At 40.8% G+C, this 20279-nt stretch overlaps 1 protein-coding gene across 1 annotated transcript in view; it reads left to right on the plus strand.

The window, feature by feature from the left end:
• lpp (LIM domain containing preferred translocation partner in lipoma) overlaps nucleotides 1-20279 on the plus strand; it is a 131301-nt gene that overhangs the window by 51139 nt on the left and 59883 nt on the right. The window contains exon 5 of the mRNA XM_005919729.3: nucleotides 13480-14085. Coding sequence (XP_005919791.1) covers nucleotides 13480-14085 — 606 coding nt within the window. The remainder of the gene's footprint in view (nucleotides 1-13479; nucleotides 14086-20279) is intronic.

Consider the following 20279-nt stretch of genomic DNA (forward strand, 5'->3'; position numbering starts at 1 on the left):
CTGGACTGACAAATACTTATTCATTTTACCGCCAAATCCAAATGCCAAACCTATGTGTTTAATTTGCAGTGAGTGTGTTGCGGTACTTACGAAGGCACCACAATGACAAACACCAGACTTCCTGCACAAACCTTCCAGAGCAATCTCAGGAGAGGGCTGCAAAAGTACAGTTTAATTGCGAGTTTAATAATCTTACAACCGGATTTGTACTATCATGAGGGTCCTGTACAGCCCAAGAGAGCTGCAGCAGCTTCCCTTCTTGTTTGCTGGATCTTGGCGAAGAAGAGCAAGCCTTTCACAGATTCTGAAACAGTGAAATACTGGTGGATGCGGTGATAAGTGACGAAAAAATTAAAGTCAGTGTGATATCTGCTATTAAAAACGTACCCCTGTCAGACAGTTCAAATATTCATAGAGTTGAAGTTCTGGCTTGAAATGCTGTTACATGACCTGAAGAAAACTGATGTAATGTCAGGATGGCGGGTTCACAGACAGAACTGATAATGCACAGTTGTGCATATATGTCTGTTTTTTGGATGGCAAATTGCTCGGTTTACTACCGTTAGAGGGACACACAGCTGGCGAAATAATCACACAGCTGGCGAAATAATGTTTGAGAAGATTTCAGGGTTTTTTGAGGAAAATGGTCTGATATGAAGCGTGACGGATATACTAGTGATGGATGGGGTCCATCCATGGGAGGAAAAGTGAGTGGTCAGCAAAATATTTATTTTAATTTGAAAGGGAATTATCAAAATGTTTTTTTGTTATTGTTTGAAATGTGCAAAAAAAAAAAAAGTTTGGTTATAGCTCCCTTTTTTTAAATGGACCTTTTGGTGTGAATTTGTGAGAGGTCACCAGATTTACAGGGGAAAAAAGAATAAAAAATTGTTTTTCAATACAGTTTGAAATTGATTATAATCTGCTGCTTACTGGCTGCAAAAAAAATATCTGGCCCAGTTAAATTCCCCGGTTTGAAAATCTGGCCCAACTAACTTTTTAGTTGAATAGCCATGACCTACGGTGTTAGCCCAGGTGGAGCTGCTGGGGGTGCAGATCTTTATGGTAAACCTTATTTGTGCAGCATTAATTTAAAAAATGATCACCAACACACTATTTAGAATTAAAGAATGAAATTGCTGCTTTTTGAATACAGCAAGCAGCCACCACTGGGCCACCTTTTTGCGCTCCATCACTGCCTTACTGCTTGTTCGAAACCTTGTTTGAATCGCGGTGATCGGAGGAAACACAGGAGAGTGTGTTCATGCTAAGTCCTGCAAGTGAAATGCACTGAAATCTGAGCCCAACCAGCCCTGCTAATATGCAGCGTAGGCCTGTCTAAGCACATCAGATCTGTTGTGGGGGAGTTAACAAGGAGGCCCAGATGAGTGTCAAAACAGTGTGCTTATCAAGCACCAGAGCAGTACCACTGCTTTGGTGGAGGCTGCAGAAGCTTCTCCTGTAACCTCTAATTCACACTGACCTGTGGTGCATTTCTAGTAATCAGATGAATCAGCAGCCCTCCTACTGAGATTCTTCAACATCCAGTTTATTTTGTAAACTGTCAGAAGAAAGCAGAATATTTCAACTCTCATGCGTGCCTTGACATCAAAGCTAAATATGGTGGATGGATATAAGAATAAATGTATAACTTTCTTTTCTTAAGGATATTTTTAAATCCACATATCTGCACTCTGTCAAATCTGATTTATTTGGTGTATCTGCTCACACTGATTGCATTCACAGGCAGAGATTGATAGATTTGGTGCCCTGCTGTTGGCTGACTATAGAGAGCATATTCTGCTACTACGCACAGACACAAGGGAAAATACAGAAGCAAAAAGTGTCACCTAGTCCGCCAACAGCAGGCAGTAATTACTGTAGTTGTTTCTAATCCCTGTTACATGCTGTAAAATGTAAAATGTGTTGACTTTCGGAATAGGAAATGTCATATCTGAAGCTCAAAGACATTTCATTTGAGTCCTATTTTAATATGAAAGAAGTTCAAACAAATAGTCTGCAAACATGTTTTTTCTTTTTGAGGAGAAATGTGTACACAGCACTAATATGTGCACTGTATAACCTGTATAACCAATTAAGTAACCAGTCCCCTCCCCCCCAAAATAAGCAGTGACATTTTTGTCCCAATTAAATTCTAATGTGCTTTCTCCATTAAAGCAGCAGCAGCAGCTCGTTCTGATCTGATTCAGTCTGTTATGATAAGATTTAAGTTGAAATTAAAAAGCTCTCCCCGTCTGATGGCTCCACTCGCTGTGAAACAATAATGTGCAACGCGATGAATAAAATATTGAAAGCCCGGGCTCACTAAATGACATACACTTGCCCCCATAGTAAACTTCCCCAGTTCTGCCATGCTGCATCAGGATGCGTTTGATGGTGTCTTGGTGTGCGGTGCTTTAACTGAGGTAGCATCTTTCCAGATGGATTCAAAGAGGGAGAGATGCTCAGCTGTTACTAGGCTGCCCTCTGGCAGTGCCACAGCTTCTGGGAGCAAGGTTGTGCGACTCACTTACACTCATGGTTCCACCTCAATTAAAAACCAGTCAGCGAAGCGGTTTCTTTGTTTCCACGCATGCAGGGAACTTTAGCGTGAAAATGTTGGTGCTGTCTGGAATGATGACTGCTGATCATGGTGGTGCCTTTCAGAAAAGAGAAATGACTGGACCCTGGACTTGTTTTCTGTCACCCGATAAGTTGAGGGCTCTCTGACTTATGCTGTTTGCGCTCTTCACTTCTCTCGACGGAAGTTTGTTTGATCTACATGTTGAGTATCGTCCCCAGAAAGTGGAGCACACAGTTTTGTGGGTTTAAAAGGTTTCCACCAGTGTTTTATTATCCCAGTGGTTCAATGGGTTTAGGCTCACACCCCACTGGTCCTAAACATCAGGATTTTTTATTTATTTATAGACAATATATGCAACCATAATGTTTTTTTAATGTACTTTATTATCCTACCACTACTGCTATCTGTTTTCACGCACCAGCTTATATGAGAACATAAAATAAGACAATAAAAAATCAAAGCAAATGTTGGGGCTTAATCATAATGAAGTCATAGGTATATATACCTATACACTACTTTGTATAGGTATATATGCTAGAAGTAGTTGCTGGGTCTTTGGTTAAACACTTTATTGTACTGTATAGCTGCAAGCAATGGCTTGTTCTGAAGAGGCACCTTTTAGATTACTCCTTCACTAGAATATACAGTATATAATGTTTGGAAGCCAGTTTCCAGTTTTTACAGTTTTCAGCTGCATAGTGCATAGTTTGTCTGTCTGGGTATGTTAAGCTAGCAGCCTGGAGGGCACTCACAACCATCTAAATTATCAGTCATGTAAAGTATGAACGTGGATTAATGAATAAAAGTAACTTAAGGTCAAAACATTATCTGAACTGTCACTACCAATTTCTTCCTTGGGATAGGCTCCCAAGAAGATGGTTTAAAAACAAGTCAGGGTTTTAAAATGCTAATAAAGTAGTCATACGTGCGACTATCTTCACTATCTTTCACCTGATTGCATTTGTGTACAACTGTTCTGCCTGTCCCATCGAAGCTGTTTATATATGTATATTTAATACAGAAAATAAGCAAAAACAAATACAGTAGGTCCACAATAAAAGACAAGCTCAAGCCAATTTTACATTTGCTGTAATTTTATGCAGTATTATGTGCTTTTATGTGTGCCCTATTTCTCCAACTGCCCCACACAGAAAAAGCGTTTTTATTTAAAAAGCTGGCAGGTACAGTATGTTTCATCTCTTTGGCTAACACTGTGTGAAATCCCAAATAGAAAGGCACCGTCACTCATCCGAAAAAGCCACAGCGCTGCATTGTTCTGCTTGCGTTTTTTTTCCTCATTGTCAGATATCCTGATGTCTCTATAATAAGTTGTCATGTCCATACAAAACAGATGAGCATTATTGAAGTGTGCTGACAGTTCAGCTAAAGTCGAGCGCTTGAAATGCTGCTGAGATGGATCTTACCACACGAGTGCCCTAAGGAGGCCTTACTTCACACTGTGCCAGTCAAGCCATACTGTGACGCTCCCATCTCTCAACAGGCAGAGCGTTGCGTCTGGCACTCACTGTCACAACATGGCAGAATGATAGGCTCGCGCTGCTTGCTCCCAAATCTCCCACTGATCGTGGCGTCTGCTGAGCGATCTCAGAAAATATCGACTATAGACCTCTGCGGTGGTACCTCGGCTCCTTGAGAGTGTGATAGGGTTTATGACCTTTCCTCAGCTCCTCTTGTTAGGCTCAAACTCTGGAGGCATCTTATGGGAATTTGTATAATCCCCTCAGGTGTGCTGTTCATCCTTTCCACATTTAGTTGCTTTTGAGGTGCCAGAACAATAACAAATCAAATGCTATATTAATAAATGTGTCAGAATATTGTAAGAAACACAAGATCCGAAACATTAATTCTGTCATTGGGGGTGTTTGTGACTCTTCTGCTTCTGGATGCAGTCCAAAAATCTCTTATTTTCACTGTTTCATACTTTTCTGTGGCTCAGATTGGACTCTTTGGTTCATTTTTCTTTTTTCGTACGAGTGACGCCGTGAGCTAACCCACTCATTAATTCAAAAGTTGTGGCTGATTGGTGTAGAACACCATAGTTCGACCGTTTCTCAGCCTCAGGTTCAACCCCAGGGTCTGACTTGAGGTTTATTCCAAATTCACCTCCCATCACCTCGCCGTTTCCCGCCGTCTTCTTCTTTGTTTTGTTGCCTTTTACGTCTTTTAACTGTGACCACAGTGGCAAACTTGGCTCTAAATTTTCATTGAGGAACACTTACAATAGAGTGCATGTAGTGACACTATAGTAGCAAAAAGGTCAGTCAGAGTGAACGCGAGTAGCTGGCTGCTGTTATGCCTTTAAGGACAAATTGTAGCCAAACAAATGTGCGTTTTACACATAAGCAGTTCAAGCTGTGAGGACAAAATGTTTTTCTGCTCAGAGGTGACAGCTCAGTAATATTAGCCTCAGTTGTTTCCAGCTTGTGCCGCTGTCACTGGTCATGACACTGGTATGTATTCTAGCCAGCCTCTTATTCCTTATTAAAGGTCAAGGCTGTAGGCAACTATTTTTTGCAATGGATATTTTGCTCTTCGGGGCTCCGACACAGTGTGCGATTGTTCTTCAGCTCATCTCCCCGAGCTGATCGGACTGTATCGAGACGATGCTCCAGTGCTGTAATTATAGGGTTTCTTGGTGTCTAAGATTTTCCTCTCAGTTTGTTTTATACACTGCAATTCTCTTTGATTGCTTTGCTGCAGTATGGAACAATGATGTCGCCACAGTGCCGGTGGCACCCATTGACCTTAAGGTCAATCTGGCAGCAGGTTCTGAATTTTGACAGGGGCAGCCAACTGTGGAGAGAGGCGCACGCCTTCAGGCGCTCTGTGTGTTCCGTCAATGTTCGTTAGTCAAATAAACTGTGTAGTATCACCCCTTTGTCTTTTATTAACAGGGTGAACCAATGACAAATTTACTTAGAGCCAGGAAGCTGTGACAGTGTGTGTAACCTGCCTCTTTACATCATCGAATACCAATGCTAAAAGGCTTACCGTCAACTGCTGTCATCGCGCATTATCTGTATACCCCATAACACGTGCAAGCTTACAGTACACAAGCGAGCGCGCGCAGCTTCTAAGACAGCCATCTCTGGGATTGATGACATCGACACACTGTAAGCGATGGACGTTTTCAACAGCCGAATATTTCTCCCGAAGCGGGAGAGGTCACAAGTGCACAAAGAGCTCATTACAGAGATGAGTCAGAGATGTGTGGTGAGAGGCTGGCCTGTAGTTCTGCAGGAGGTGAATGAAACAATTAGTTTCTGCTGTGCGAGAGCTACAAAACACACATTTCCCTCTTTTGTAAAGATAGCCTGCAGAAGTGCCACGATCGGTAACTTTTCACACAGTATTCCCGAAAATGATTTTTCAGTTGCATCAGTGAGTAATACGCCCTACTTTGTATGATGTTGTTACATCATCCTAGCAATATTACATACTTTTCCCCCTGAAACCTAGTTTTTTAGGGGATTACATAACCATGAATTTTGAAACATGGACTTAATGTTCAACTACAACATCTCTAGGTTGTCTTGGTGGTAAGAGCATAGATTCTCCATGTCCTGTACATCTTACAGCTGCCTGTATGTCTGTGTGCATTTCAAAAGTGTTTGTACAGGAGCTCCACAGACTGATATTAGTTACTGTAAATGGGAAAATAGAAAAGAAAACCGTTCCTTAACCTTAAAAATAGAAGTGTGGCTGTATTATATTAATCCAAATTTCATACAACACAGTAGGAATGCTGTCGTTTGAGAATCTCCATAAACTGCAAGTTGAATTTGTTTATTAGGATTACTGTTGTAAACACCTTTGCACATAAAAATGCATCACCAGATGATAATAATGTATTTTTTTTCCTGTTTGTTTCTTTTAATTATTGACTAAAGATAAAATGATAAATCATCTAGATTGCTAGGTCAGTTCACACCCCATATATTTGCTGTATGCCTTTATAAAACCATAGTTAACCCTCAGTCTAGGGCTGTGCGATATGACCAAAATCTCATATCCCGATATAAGACATCTATCATCCCGATAACGATATAAATCACAAAAATTTTACATTTTCGGTAAATTCTGTGAATCTCGTGCAGCTCGACTTGCGTGAAGTGTTTCAAGCTGGGCATCATGTAGCTGGAGTCGAGTGTTTTAACCGATGCATGAAACTATACATTTTTAGACATAAGTTGTAACGGCCGCCGTTTTCTTTGTGAGTATTTATTACACGGCGTGCTGCGGGGAAAAGCTACGGAGCCCCCCAGGGGACATGGGAGAAAAAAAAATTGGGGAGGAAAAAAAAAAAATTAGGGAGGAAAAAAAAAATTAAGACGGACTTTTGCGAGATCTCGCAAAAGTATTGCGAGCGCTCGCAAAAGTATTGCGAGATCTCGCAATAAGTATTGCGAGCGCTCGCAAAAGTATTGCGAGATCTCGCAAAACTCCAACAATGGCGGCAGCTACTTAGTTGTAATATTACTCTTTCTGGGTCACAAAATACACTTTTAAGATATTTTGAGGCGTGAATGTAGTTGTGTAAACGTCAGATACCTGCTCGGTTTACAAGACATCACATATTTGCAAAAGAGCTCCGACGTTTTTGGAGATCTGACACCCACTAGCTCGAAGCTAACGGGAGGTCGAGACCTACTACAGCCGGGAGGAACACCGCTTTCCCGGCACATCGTGCCTCGACCTCCCAGTCGGCTTCGAGCTGGCGGCCTCCGAAGAATGCGGCTAAAACTTTTGCGAGATCTCGCAATACTTTTGCGAGCGCTCGCAATATTTATTGCGACCGCATTTGCCGCTCGCATACTTTGAGTCTCGTCAATTTTTTAAGTCCGTCCCTATTTTTTTTTTCCTCCCTAATTTTTTTTTTCCTCCCTCAATTTTTTTTTCTCCCATGTCCCCTGGGGGGCTCCGTAGAAACTCACTGATCAGTTTGATGCTAATATACACAAGCGGACACGCGATGGTTTTACTCGTTGTTGCTAACCACAACGCATAAAAACAGGCGCTTGTCCGTCCTTAGTGTGGTTATATAAATATAAGAGAAAGAGAGAACTTTAAGAAATTAATATAGCCACTACAGTGACCATCAAAACGATGAAAAAATATTGCCGTAAACAGTTTATTTTGCGACACCACGAAACAAACGATAGCATAAAATGAAACGATAGACGTTTTTATATCGTCATCTGATATATATCCTATATCGAACAGCCCTACCTCAGTCCATTAATCATTTAATCATTGTCTTTTAAACTGCTGCATGTCTGTTCAGACAGCTGTTCCTTTAGGACATGCATGTGAATGACTATCTTCAATCATTGAAAGCTACTACGAGAATGTATTTATTTATATTAAAATGTACACATTAGCTGCTTACTTGCCAGGTTTTGAACGTGTAGGCACAAGGATCTAATATTTAGAGCAAGTGCTTGGTTAATAATTCAGTTTTACAAAATTTTGCATAAATATTTTTCCCCTCATGGGCTTCAAACATAAATTTAAGCATAATTTATGGAAAATCAGTATTAGAAAATGCTAATTAGCGTATATTGTCTATTATTTTTCATTGAAATCACTCATAGCCCTTTTTATTGGATCTGTGAATCTGATATTTTTACATTCATCTCTTCAGTGAGTAGGACCAGTTTTCACAACTCTAATAGGAATCAGGATTTCTGAAGAATATGCAAAAGGAAAATATAAACTAATATGTTCTTCTAATATTACTGCGATATAGAGCTGGATCTAATTCTGCAGCAATGCCACTGAACCAGCGGAGACGAAAAAGGTTATCGAGATAATTTTTAAGAAGCCAAACATCATGCAGGGGGAAAAAACATGTACCAGAAAAAATGAATAAAATATTCTTCATGTATGTAAATGTAAAAAGAAGGTTTATAATTAAGTATTTAAATAAATTGTTTAAAGAAAATAATTTCTCAGTTGGATTTCCATAGTGTAGTGGTTTACACATTAACAAGCCTAGCAAGCGGTTCAGGACCGGGAGGATATGCACACTCCTCGGGGGTTGAATCTGGCGTGAAAATATGCCGAGTCAAATATGCGGAGCTGCCTGCTGTAGCGATCCCTTAAAAATAAGCAAGCAGCAGTCGTAGATGTTGTAAACACATTTGGCTGATGCCCCAATACGGTTTTATTTTTGCTGTTAATATGAGCAGCAGTAGTCGGCTTTCTTTCTCAAAGGACACAAATATTGAATTCGTGTCTACAAAGTGATCAGTAACCAGTTGTAGTGGTAGTGTTTCAATAGAAAAAGATGCGACACGATAAAGTTTATCAATTCAACATTTATTTCAGGCGAGGATAGAAGCATTTTTGAAATATTCACTCGTAAAAGCGGGGCTCATTTGAAGGGGCGAAAGCAGAATTAGATATGCAGATAAACGATCCACAGAACAAAACATTCCCTATATGTGTGTATATGTGTTATCTGCAAACAGAGTGAGATAGCCCAAAAGAGCTAGAGGTCTTGCCACGTTCCACAGACACATTATTTAATCATATTTAATATGCCTTATCTGGAACTATTTTAGGAAGAGAATTGATACCCCCAATTTCATGACTGTACTGTTAAATGTGCCTGTTGTGCCTGACTGTGGGGGGAAGATTAATGCACGCATCAGTGTTGATTGGGAATTCTTCCATGGTCATAGTGTAACTGCTGAAAAGGACAGATGCAAATGGACAGCAGAGCCAAACGGGGGGAGCAGCTTCTTTGTACGAATGAGAGACAGAAAAAAAGTTGAGAGAAAAATATCCAAGGTCTTAGATGAGTCTGAAAAGATGCAGAACTTCTCTCTCTTTAGGGGTTTTCCCCAAGCTTGCTGAAAAAAAAAAAATCCCCCACCCTCGTGGTTTGAAATGCAAAGTTAACAGTTTTACTCAGCCCCCCCTAAAGGCTTGTATAGTCTCTCCTAATCTTTTTTAATGTGTCAAAAGGCTTTCTTGAGAGTCTCTGTGAAATTTCACACTTAAGTTGTTTGCAAAGTCAGTCTGAATTACAGTGTAGGGTGAGGGTTAACTTTTCTGAAGGGGTCGGGGAAACTTTTTAAAGTCTGTATGTTGTGTTTGTGTATGGCAGAAGGGGGAGGAGGGCGTGAGGGTGTTTAGAAATCAGTGATGCTGCTTGTATGTCCACACTCGGATGTGAAAAACAGGTAATATCATTTTTCAGCTTTAGTGGAATTTTAATTGTGATAATAAAATCCGAAATTTTATTTTAGTGAACAAAGCATTGGCAAGTTTTGATTTGTAATAGTGCATACTGTACTGTGCTCACATGCAGCTCTTTTGTATATCAAATTATCACCTCAGTACGAGGGAGGTCTGTTTTTATATGCAACACCGGGATTTTGTGCAACAAAGAGGGGGCTTTGTGGTACTGCAGTGATTTACTCAAAAATTGCAAAAAGTAGTAAAAAGACATGAAAGAAATCTCTTTAAAAGGTTTCTCTAATGAAGAGGAAACAAAGCAAATGTTTTTGTCATGGTGGCCGTAACACTTTGATAGGCATTACTTCCAGATATGAACTAATGCTTTAATCATAGGTTGCACACAGTTGGGACGTCCCACTTTATTAGGGCCAAAAACCAAGCTGTGCACAAGTCTTGAGCCACCCCCCTTATTCTTTATCATTTGGTCGCAAGGAGCGACACTTTCTAAAAGAGATGTTGAGCAATAGTTCTCCAGGCTTTCTGCAGGTATGATATTTTTCTTTGTCTTTTTCACTCATTTTCAGTTCAGTCCTTGTACCTGCACATTTTCAAACATTTGTTAAGCCACTTAACACTGACCTATGAACCAAGGCACCTAACAGAAGGGAGGAACCAGTGTTGGGTTTACAGATAGCAGACAACTTAACAACAAAATAACATATTTTAAATAGTATCTTTAAGCATTTTGTTACCAGCAGCCTGTTACAGAAATAAATAAATCAATAAATCCCTGCACCTATTTCTCATTTTCGTAGCAAAATATAAGGTCATGAGAGGTGGCTCAAGACTTTTGAACAATACTGTATATATATATATATATATCCATCTGTCCATCCATAACACTGAGCGATGAGGGGTCTCAACCTTTTATCCAAGACAAAGCCCAGACATCTTTATATGCAGAATTATTTCCACAGTTTATATTTGAGATATTATTCTTTCACTCACCTTTCATTGCCAAAGGTGAGGGTCATCGACAGCTTCACTCCCCTCTCTTCCCTATGACCAGCCTGGATAGCATCTTCATCCCTGCAGATGCTGCATCGTGCTCTTTTACTAGAGAGCCAAGAATTTCAACACTATTTAACAAAAGCAAAAAAAAAACCCAAACATATTGCATACTGTGATAGTATGGGGTTAGCAGTGATAATCATCATCATCACTGCTGACATATAGATCTTTAGTTGATTTACAGTGATGAGCCCAAGCATTATAACATTTTAATACTGGGATATGTTATGTTCTGAGTTATGTTACATGGCATAAGAGTCAGTTCTCATAGTGTGTTCATTTGGGAGAAAAGAGCAGGTGCAAACAGGAGCAGGTCTTTGGAGGATGTGCTGGAAAAAATCAGATCCTTCCAGGATTTTAAAGGATTTGCTGTTAATGTCTGGTTTCCTGAGACTCCTGGGAAACTTCACAGGCCATATAGGACACCAGGATGGTGGATCGAAACTGTTTTGATGGGACACGAAGGCCCAACAGCATAAGGCAGAGGTGGTGATAATTATGGCTTAATGAGCGGGCTTTAATTGTAAAGCCTACACAAGAATGTGCTCTTCTAATTGAGTCAGTGTTCTGCAGTTTTACCAATTTTTGCTCAAAATAAATACTCTTTATAAATGTTACCAGCTAATAACATTCAGTATTATCAATACAAAGAGTCTCAGATCCTGCCTGTCAATCGCTTCCCTTCGATGCACTGATAGTGCCTCCGACTGGCCTCGTTAAGGTTGGCAGGTCAAGACATAAAAAGAGTTTAGTCGATATGAAAATCTTTTACCCTGCACAGACTTTTCTTTCTGATTTGGTGCATTGAGCAGTTTCATCACCCTCAGAAAAGAGTGAATCTATTCTCTTAATGTAATTTGTGGAAAATGTACCATGACAGTGTAATTATTTTGAGGGGGCCAATTTGCATTTCCTTTGCCCGGCAAGCTGAATGTTACTGTAGGTTCTAAGGCCTTAAAGATAAATGAATAATCTAGAGTATTTAAAACCCATGAAACATTTAAATGAAGTAATTTCACTTCCTAAAGGGCATAGGGAAGATGTTTCCATACATACTCAGACTCACTTTTTAAATAAACATCAGCTCTAATCACTGAGACAGAAATCCTAGTGCGAGCAGGAAATATTTTCTGGATCCTTTAATGGTTCCTTAGGGGCTCCCCTCTGACTTAGATTAGATGGGATTTAGACAAAGTTGATGCTTTTACCAAAACTTGGAATTCTTTTTCATCTGTGGACATCATAAGGAGCATGGTACTGTATACGTTTCACTGATAGAATTGCTACATAAGTGTAGCAGTGTGGGGAAAATGGCGTGTGACATTTCTGTGCAGCCGGCTTTGATCAACTTTGAAGGGAAATCGATTGGAGTTGTTGCTCTGCCCCATTTTAGAAGACATCTCATCAAACCGGGTTGCAAAGGGTCTAAAGACTACAAGTGTTCATTTTTGTTCCCTTAGTGCTGCAAATTTAGTAATTGACTCTGATTTTTGGCTTCAGGCAGTAACCTAATAAGGCCATCCAAGGTTAATGATAGACCCTTTTTAGACTGGCTGAATGTCTGACACCGATATGTAGTCGTGGTGAAAAACAATTATTACTTACATGAGAGACACTCGGGGCAGAAGCCTCTGACATATGAATGAAGTGTTGTTATTCTGCCTGTTATTAGCTGCTATATTTCCTTCTAGTTTGGCTTGTAAATGAGACGTAGCCTTTGGACATCGGATCAAAACGCCACAGTCGTTCAGGTGGAGAGAATCTCAGCTCCGGGTTGTGTTGCTGCTTTACAGGCATCTCTTCCCAGGAACGCCAGCGCCACAAATCTCTGTGATTTAAAATCTTTCCCGTCCAAGCAGCTGGAGTCAGCACAAGTGTCATTTGCCTTTGCCAATCTGCTGTCACGACGTCCTCTGCCAAACAATTTATCTCCACCCCGCCTGCTTTATTAGCCATAGATTATGGGTGGTCATGGACAGTGTAGAGCCTCTGCTGTCGAGGTAGCCGTATAATTGACTGTCGGGAAGCAGGGTGGATACTTATTGAGCGTAAACTACGCTGTCAGTGAAATGCTGTAGAATACATCTGTTGTATTATTTTGGCACTGAGCAGGATTTCATTTCTGTGCTTTTAGTTCATTTTGCTTTCCAGTTAGCATCTTTTTTAGTCACGCTAGCACCCCAGCTGTGGACATGGCAGTCTTCTGTTTGCATGTAGCAAGAAGTCAGAACTGAAATATTTTTTCAGAGGATTTCTCTTAAATATTTTGGATATATGCATGGTGCTGAAGTCTGGTTATCATTTGTCTTAATGTAACTGTGAGATGGAAAATTGCTATGCTATGCAAATTTTCAAAACGTGGTGTGGTATCAAGTTGTACTAGGATGGAAAACATGACAGATTTGACATCTTAACTCATTCACTGCCAGCCATTGGCAGTGAATGAGTTAAACCCATTGACTCATTCACTGCAATTGACGGCTATAGGCGTCAATGGCAGTGAATGAGTCAATATTAGCATGTAATGTTGTTGTTTTTTAAATTGTTTTTTTATGTATAATATGTGTCTTTTAAAATGTCACTGAGCAGTACCGAAATTCTCTTTCTCTTTTCAGAATTCTGGATCCATGGCACCTTCAGCAGGCTCCGCCCCGAACGCTCCCGTGACAGGTTACAAGCGTATGGTCATCCCAACTCAGCCTCCACTGACTGCCACCAAGAAGTCTACGCCCAAACCTCAAACTCCTGGGGGAGTCTCATCTACATCACCTTCTCCTTTAAGTCCTATGGCCAAGACTCCAACCCACATGGCTCCTCAGCCGGTTCCGGCCTCCTATGCTACAGCATCAACCCCAAGCCAGCCCACCTTCAATGTCCAAGTGAGGTCGGCTCAGCCTGGACCCCAGCATCCAGCCCCTGGTGGGCACAATTTTGGCCAGCAGCCCATTCGCAGCCCCGCGCAGGTGCAGTACATGCCCGCTCAGCCCAAAGGTCCTGACTTTGCTTATGGCCCGCCACAGCCTGGCTTCTCTCCAATGGCACCGGGGCCATATCAAGAACAGCAGCATCCAGGTGCGCCACAAGTAAGTGGAATAAACTCTAGAAGACCTCAAGCAGTCCCAGCCCAAGGATACCAGCCCCCAGGCCCCAAGAAGACCTACATTACAGATGTGCCACCCAGCTTGGCTCCATACACTTCTAGTCCAACGATTCCACCAAAGGTAAGAACGTCATCATCATCATGCAGTCGTTGTTCATATTCTGGGATATGGTAGTTTGAAAAGGCTTTAATCTCGTTATTGACATCAACTGGTCTAATATTTTCTGACACTTTAAGCATCTAAGTTGATAGCTTTAGGTTAACCACTGTGGCAGCACAGTGTTTTAGCGGTTAGCTCTTTTCCTCACAGCCAGAAGGTCCTGGGTTTGAAGCTGGGCAGGAGGCACCCTCGCCCCCCCTTGTTTCTGTGGGTTTTCTCTGGGAGTTCCAGTTTCTGCCATAAAAATATGCCAACACACAAAACACAAAAGCATTTCTCATTCTAAAGAGTTTCACTTCCTGTTTAATAAGTAGAGTTGCCTTTGAGAATTGTAAGGCATTTTTACGCTCAGCTGGGATGTTTAATCCCTCCAATGTGTTCTAGGTTTGTCCTGCAGCGTTAGGGTTAGATGTCCCTGGAGTCCCTGACTTGGAGGTGTCCTTACTGGATGCTTGAACCACCTCAGTTTGCATTTGTCAAACGCATAGTTGCTCCTCTTGAAACCTCTGTGAATCTCTAAAGATATATCAAAAATGGGAAGAAAAGATTTCAGTCACTTAAATGAGAAATTGTGCTCTTTGAGTCACCAGGTGCCAATGGTTTAAAGTTGCAAAATCAAAAGATAAATCAAGAGCTCTGGTTATCTCTTAGATCACCTCATCATTCATTCCTCCCGTTGAAGTCCTCCTCCATTTTGTTGTCACGAAAATGACCCACAGGTATTTAAACTGCTTTGCTTGGGTCAGCAGCTCACTGACAGAACCTTTAGAAAGTGTTCACCCACATCCACTGAGCCTTGCAGGTCACAGCTAGACAGCAAGAGTCTGAAAAACACAGCCTGGTCTCATTCTCTCTCTGTTGTAGCTTTCCAGTTATGTTTTATACAATTTAATAAAGGCAAAAACAGTGGGTGTGCAACGGTGCAGATCTCCGTACTGTAAACATCACTGTTATTTGTGTATTCATATTTGTGTGGAAGGTATGCATACATTCGTGCAACATTATTTGCCAAAGCAGTATGAAGCCATCTTTCATTGAAATTCTCTGAATAAAGTTATTTAAACCTGAACCTGTTGGGCTTTACACCATAATAGACAACTTGTACTAGTGTACTTCAACAATGTATCTACCAGCTGTGTTTTGTAAACCTAAGCTTGTACTTCACTGTAATAGTTATTTTTCCAGTTATTTGTGCCCAGCTGGAATGTGAATGTGTCAGTATGTAGTTTCCAAACATGTGCATGTGGTTAGGAGCTATTGTATGACTGTCCTTCAAGCTAAGAGCTTTTAAAAAACAGTCGAACATGGAAATCTTTAGACTGAATGATGATACGTGATATACATTTTTGTATTTTTTATTAAGCCAACCTGTGGTACGGTGCAATCACTTTCTAGATTAACCCGTTTTATTTCAGTGCAAAAAATGTTGTTTTCTCAGCCAAGAACTGCTGTGCTTTTCAGAAAACTCAGTAAAATTATTCTACATATTTCTTTCTGATGTTTATGATGAAAACCTTTTCACTGGCTAAATCATTTGGTTTTGCGGGGCATTCAGATCCAGGTTCAAATCCATAGTCAGTGTGTTACTTGCAGTAGAAGACTGTAGGCAAGAAATAAATGTTGGTTTACTTGGAAGCTTTATTTGGAGCATTTTCCCCACTTTACCTGCCTTCAGACAGGTCTTTTCCACAGGGAACTGAAGTTGTTACACTCCACCACACTCGACTGACCAAAACACTGTTTTACTTCACAAAACACAGGAGTTGTCTGTCTACCGTTGCCTCAGTTGGTTAGTTTGTTTTACTGCGTGAGTTCAGTGTTTAATGGGTTGATTCCAGCCATCTAACTGTCCAAACATCCATCCATGGGTCCATCCAAATCCCAGATCTCCCTGGCCACCTACTCCCCACCTGTCGAGGGGGGGGCATCAAAGTGTTCCCAAGCCAGCTGACTGAGGTAATCTTTCCAGTGTTTCCAGGACCTGCTCTGTCCCTCTTCCCAGCAGAAAATATCCAAAACATCTCACCTAGGAGGTGCTCAGGAGGCGTCCTGCTTAGATGCACCAACCGTCTCAACTGGCTCCTTTCAATGTGGAGTATTAGTAATTCTACTCTGAGCCACTGTTATGAATGACTAAGTTCTTCACCCTGATGGAGGAAATTCATTTCTGCCAATTGTATCCACACCTCATTCTCTCAGTCATAACCCAGAGCTTGTGGCCATAGGCGAGGGTAGGAATCCAGATTGATATCTGCACCAATATATCTCCTATCACCAATATAGTAGACTATCGTGGCTCAAGAGTTGAGCGTTCGTCTTGTAATCGGAAGGTTGCCGGTTCGAGCCCTGGCTCCGACAGTCTCGGTCGTTGTGTCCTTGGGCAAGACACTTACCCTTTGCCTACTGGTGGTGGTCAGAGGGCCCGGTGGGCAGCCTCGCCTCTGTCAGTGCGCCCCAGGGCGGCTGTGGCTACACTGTAGCTTGCCATCACCAGTGTGTGAATGTGTGTGTGTGAATGGGTGGATGACTGCTTGTGTAAAGCGCTATAGAAATACAGACCATTTACCATTTTAGTGTATGGATGTAGGTTTCTGGGTCAGCATTTTGAAGTCTCAGTTTTAGTTTTTTGGCAATGTTGTTTTATTTGTTTATTTGCTTATTTTGAGCCAGAAGTAGCCATATCTTCGAGGTTATTGTCTGACTTTAGTTTGGCTTGCATCCATAAAATTTCCAGGTGAAGCACAGACACAGATATGGGCTAATTAAATTGAGTAAAATTAAAATAAACGGTTAGAATTTCATTGACCAAAAGTGGACTTGACTGTCTGTTAGTAGAATAAACATTTAGAAAGCTCCATTAAAAATGCTTTGAAAGGTTCCAACAGCTCAGACAGAGTGGAGAGGTCCAGCTCAGTGACTCCAGTTAAGGTGAAGACTAACGGGTAGCCATCTGCTCAATCACCATCAATTCCGATGAGTTATGAACAGAGACACTATCCAGAAAGACCAAAAAAAACATTTTTATACCAGAATCTAAATGTTTGTTAATGCTCTGAAATCAGGCATTTTAATGCAGAAGCCTATGAGCACATGTCTCTGTCTGCAAGAGACTCTCACCCAACAAGACCTAGAATTGGCTCTAGCCCCCCACAACCTTGGCTTGCTTAAATAGAAAGCAATGGCTGGATGAACAGAAATTAATAAATAATATTTTAAAGGGAACAAGCAGACAATATAGTAAAAAACACAAGGCAAAGAATTAGTACTAAACCTTTTTATAGATCTGTACATGACTGAAAAGAATAAAAACCCTCTGTTGTCCCATAGACTCTATGCCACAGAGACGAGCTATTCTAATCTCACCATATCCAGCCTTCGACAATCTCTGGAAAGTGGAAGACCCTTGAGTTTTCTTTAATTCAAGGATTTTATGATGGTTGAAAATACAAACTGGGCCTCCCAGCCTCTGGGAATAGCTCATCAAGGACTGTACTTTACTAAATACAAATTAGATTCAGCATTGCAGCAAGTATTTTAAAAATAAGTCTAATTATATTTGTTCAAAACAAAAGTCTACATTTTGCTTGAAAAGCTCACTGCGGTCCCAGTATGATGCATTATTAAAAAACAAAAGGTGGCGTTTATTACATTTGCGAGCATCTCTTTGATTTCAGATAAAAGCGAATCACTAATTTTACAGATATAGCTTGTGCACTGTATGTATATATTTGTCTTTCTTTCCCAAGGATATTCTGCAGCAGGATAATGGGCTGTGAGCCACCCCTCACCCCCACTCTTCCTGCTGTATTTGGATGCTGTGAAACACATCAGGAAACTTTAATGCTCCATATCCATGAATGAGCTGTAAATGAGTGATCAAATCTGAGCCGAACCTCCTCTAAAACATGTGCATCCAAACCTTTAATCTAATCATTTTGTTTTCTCACTTGTGTCCAGAATAGCAGCGTTTTAATGCCAAAGCAGAGCAGGGACATCACAAAAGGCAGATTAGAATGAAAGCAGACTCTGTCAACTTTGTCTTTATGATCATCTCTCTGCTTGACCCAGTGTCGTGACATGTTCATAACCTTATACAAACAGTCATAAATCGACTTAAAGTTAGTCTTTTAATCTGTTGTGTAAATAACCCAAAGCCCAGTCATAGAAAATGAACTATTTACATTTTTTGTCATAATTATCAAAAGCCATCTGAAGTCACTGAGAGCTAATGGTGATTTTATGCAACCCGGGCCTTTCTCAGTAGGGGGTCTGTGACTTTGATTGAGGACTTTATTAAAGAGATCATTTTGCATAATTGAGGGTATTCATAGAAGGTCAGTTTCATCAGAAGTCGAAGAGAAAATCCTTGGATGAAATTCTATGATCTAGACTAGTTCTGATTAGCTCGTCTGCTCTGCCCCTGGCGTCACCCCACGTCACCCTCAGCTTGCCTACGCCCAATCTCCCAACGTACCCTTACTCACCCGTAAAGTGAAGGTGTGAGAAGAGCTCCTCGCATCAACACACTTCAACGGCGCTTAATTACCTAAATCCACTAGTGTTTGATCTCAAACAGATTTCATGGCTGCCGGTTAATGTACCATTTTCCGCGATTCTCTCAGTGTTTCCAGTTGTTGGAGCAAAGCTGAGCTGGATGATGCCCTGTGTTTTTGCTAAGCTTGAGTGACGTTTGACAGGAGAGGATTATTTTGCACTGCTCAGTCCCCGCAGCCAGTTAAAGCCCCCTCGAAGGTCAATGATGGTTTCAACTGTCAAACATGTTTAAAGAGCTTGACGTATTTCTGCCTTCCAGTTCTGGCCACGTTGGCTTTTGACCTGGCCGACATCATTTGCATATGGCGCCATCAGGACATGTCCAGAGAAACCTTTATAGCCGTGTAATCGGGTACGAATCATCTCCCAAAACTGTGCTTTTAACCTTTAAACCGATCCAGGTGAAAGTCGATCAAAAGTTAAGCAATTCAATTGCAATGGAAACATTAATTAGGACATTTTTGACATTACGTTATCTCATGGATTTTGTATTTAAGTATTCCTGATTTTAATATAACTACGGTGTTTAAGAGAGTGGCTAATAAAAAATAAAAAAAAACTTTCAAGGCTAATCAAACAGTCATTAAAATGGAAAGTGCAGAATGATTTTAAACTTTTGTGCAGATCAAGCAAAGTAAAAAACAGCTTCTGTCTGAGGTGGAATAAAGAGGATTCATCACGAGCTTTAGACAAAAGGCAGTAAGCGTATAAGGTCAGTGATACAAGAAGTATAAAAAAGTAAAGAACTTTAAAGCATTCAAAAAACGACCAGAAGTCAAAAGTTGTTTTTAGATCCCACATTTTTCGTTCAACCGTGATGAATAATGCCCCAACTTTTATGAGAAATGTTAATAATGAAAGTGCTGACATCAGCACGGATCATTTTTAGGAACTAATTGCTCCCTGGAAGTCCCGTTATGACAACTTGGACTTGTTTGTTTTCAGATTTTTTTTTATGCTTGAAAAAGAGAGAAACCTGAAAGGGGCCTTCCTCTTTTGTTTGTTTATTATCCCCCCCCCCCCTTTGGAGGGAGATCTTGGAGTCCTTTAACATTATCACTGCACCTCATTCTCATGGGAGAACTTAGTCAGAATTTAAGTAATGCATCGCTGGCTGTACAGGCTGTCATTTACAATCACAATGGAAGATTATATGATATATAGCAAGATGTCATATTGCAGGATAAATGTAAATATCGCATCACAGTGCTGCATTTTAAAAGTCCCACAGAGTTGATTCTGTTCATCTGGACATCACTCATCCAAGTGACTTCTCAGTCTGTTCCTTTTGCAAACACAATGTTGGCACGTTTATGAGACTGAAGAAGTCCCATTAATATATGGAAACATTTCTCTCACAGAAAAAGCTGCATATAGATAACCAGAATGAACTATTTGGGATTTCCTTACCTGGGTACTGTCATCGGGGGGCATTTTAGAAAATGTGTGAAAAAACCGATGATGTGTGCTTGCGGTGGTGTAGCTGGCTCCTGCTACAAGAAAAAAAGGAAGTGATAACAGACAAAGACCTTGTTTGTGAAGTGAGTCTGAGCCTTAAAAACAGTGAAAACCTTTCACGTGTGCTTCTTTGTTTTCTGATG

This window comes from Haplochromis burtoni, unplaced genomic scaffold (genome assembly GCF_018398535.1).
Source record: "Haplochromis burtoni strain Fernald_Lab_line unplaced genomic scaffold, NCSU_Asbu1 Contig_13, whole genome shotgun sequence".
NCBI lineage: Eukaryota > Metazoa > Chordata > Actinopteri > Cichliformes > Cichlidae > Haplochromis > Haplochromis burtoni.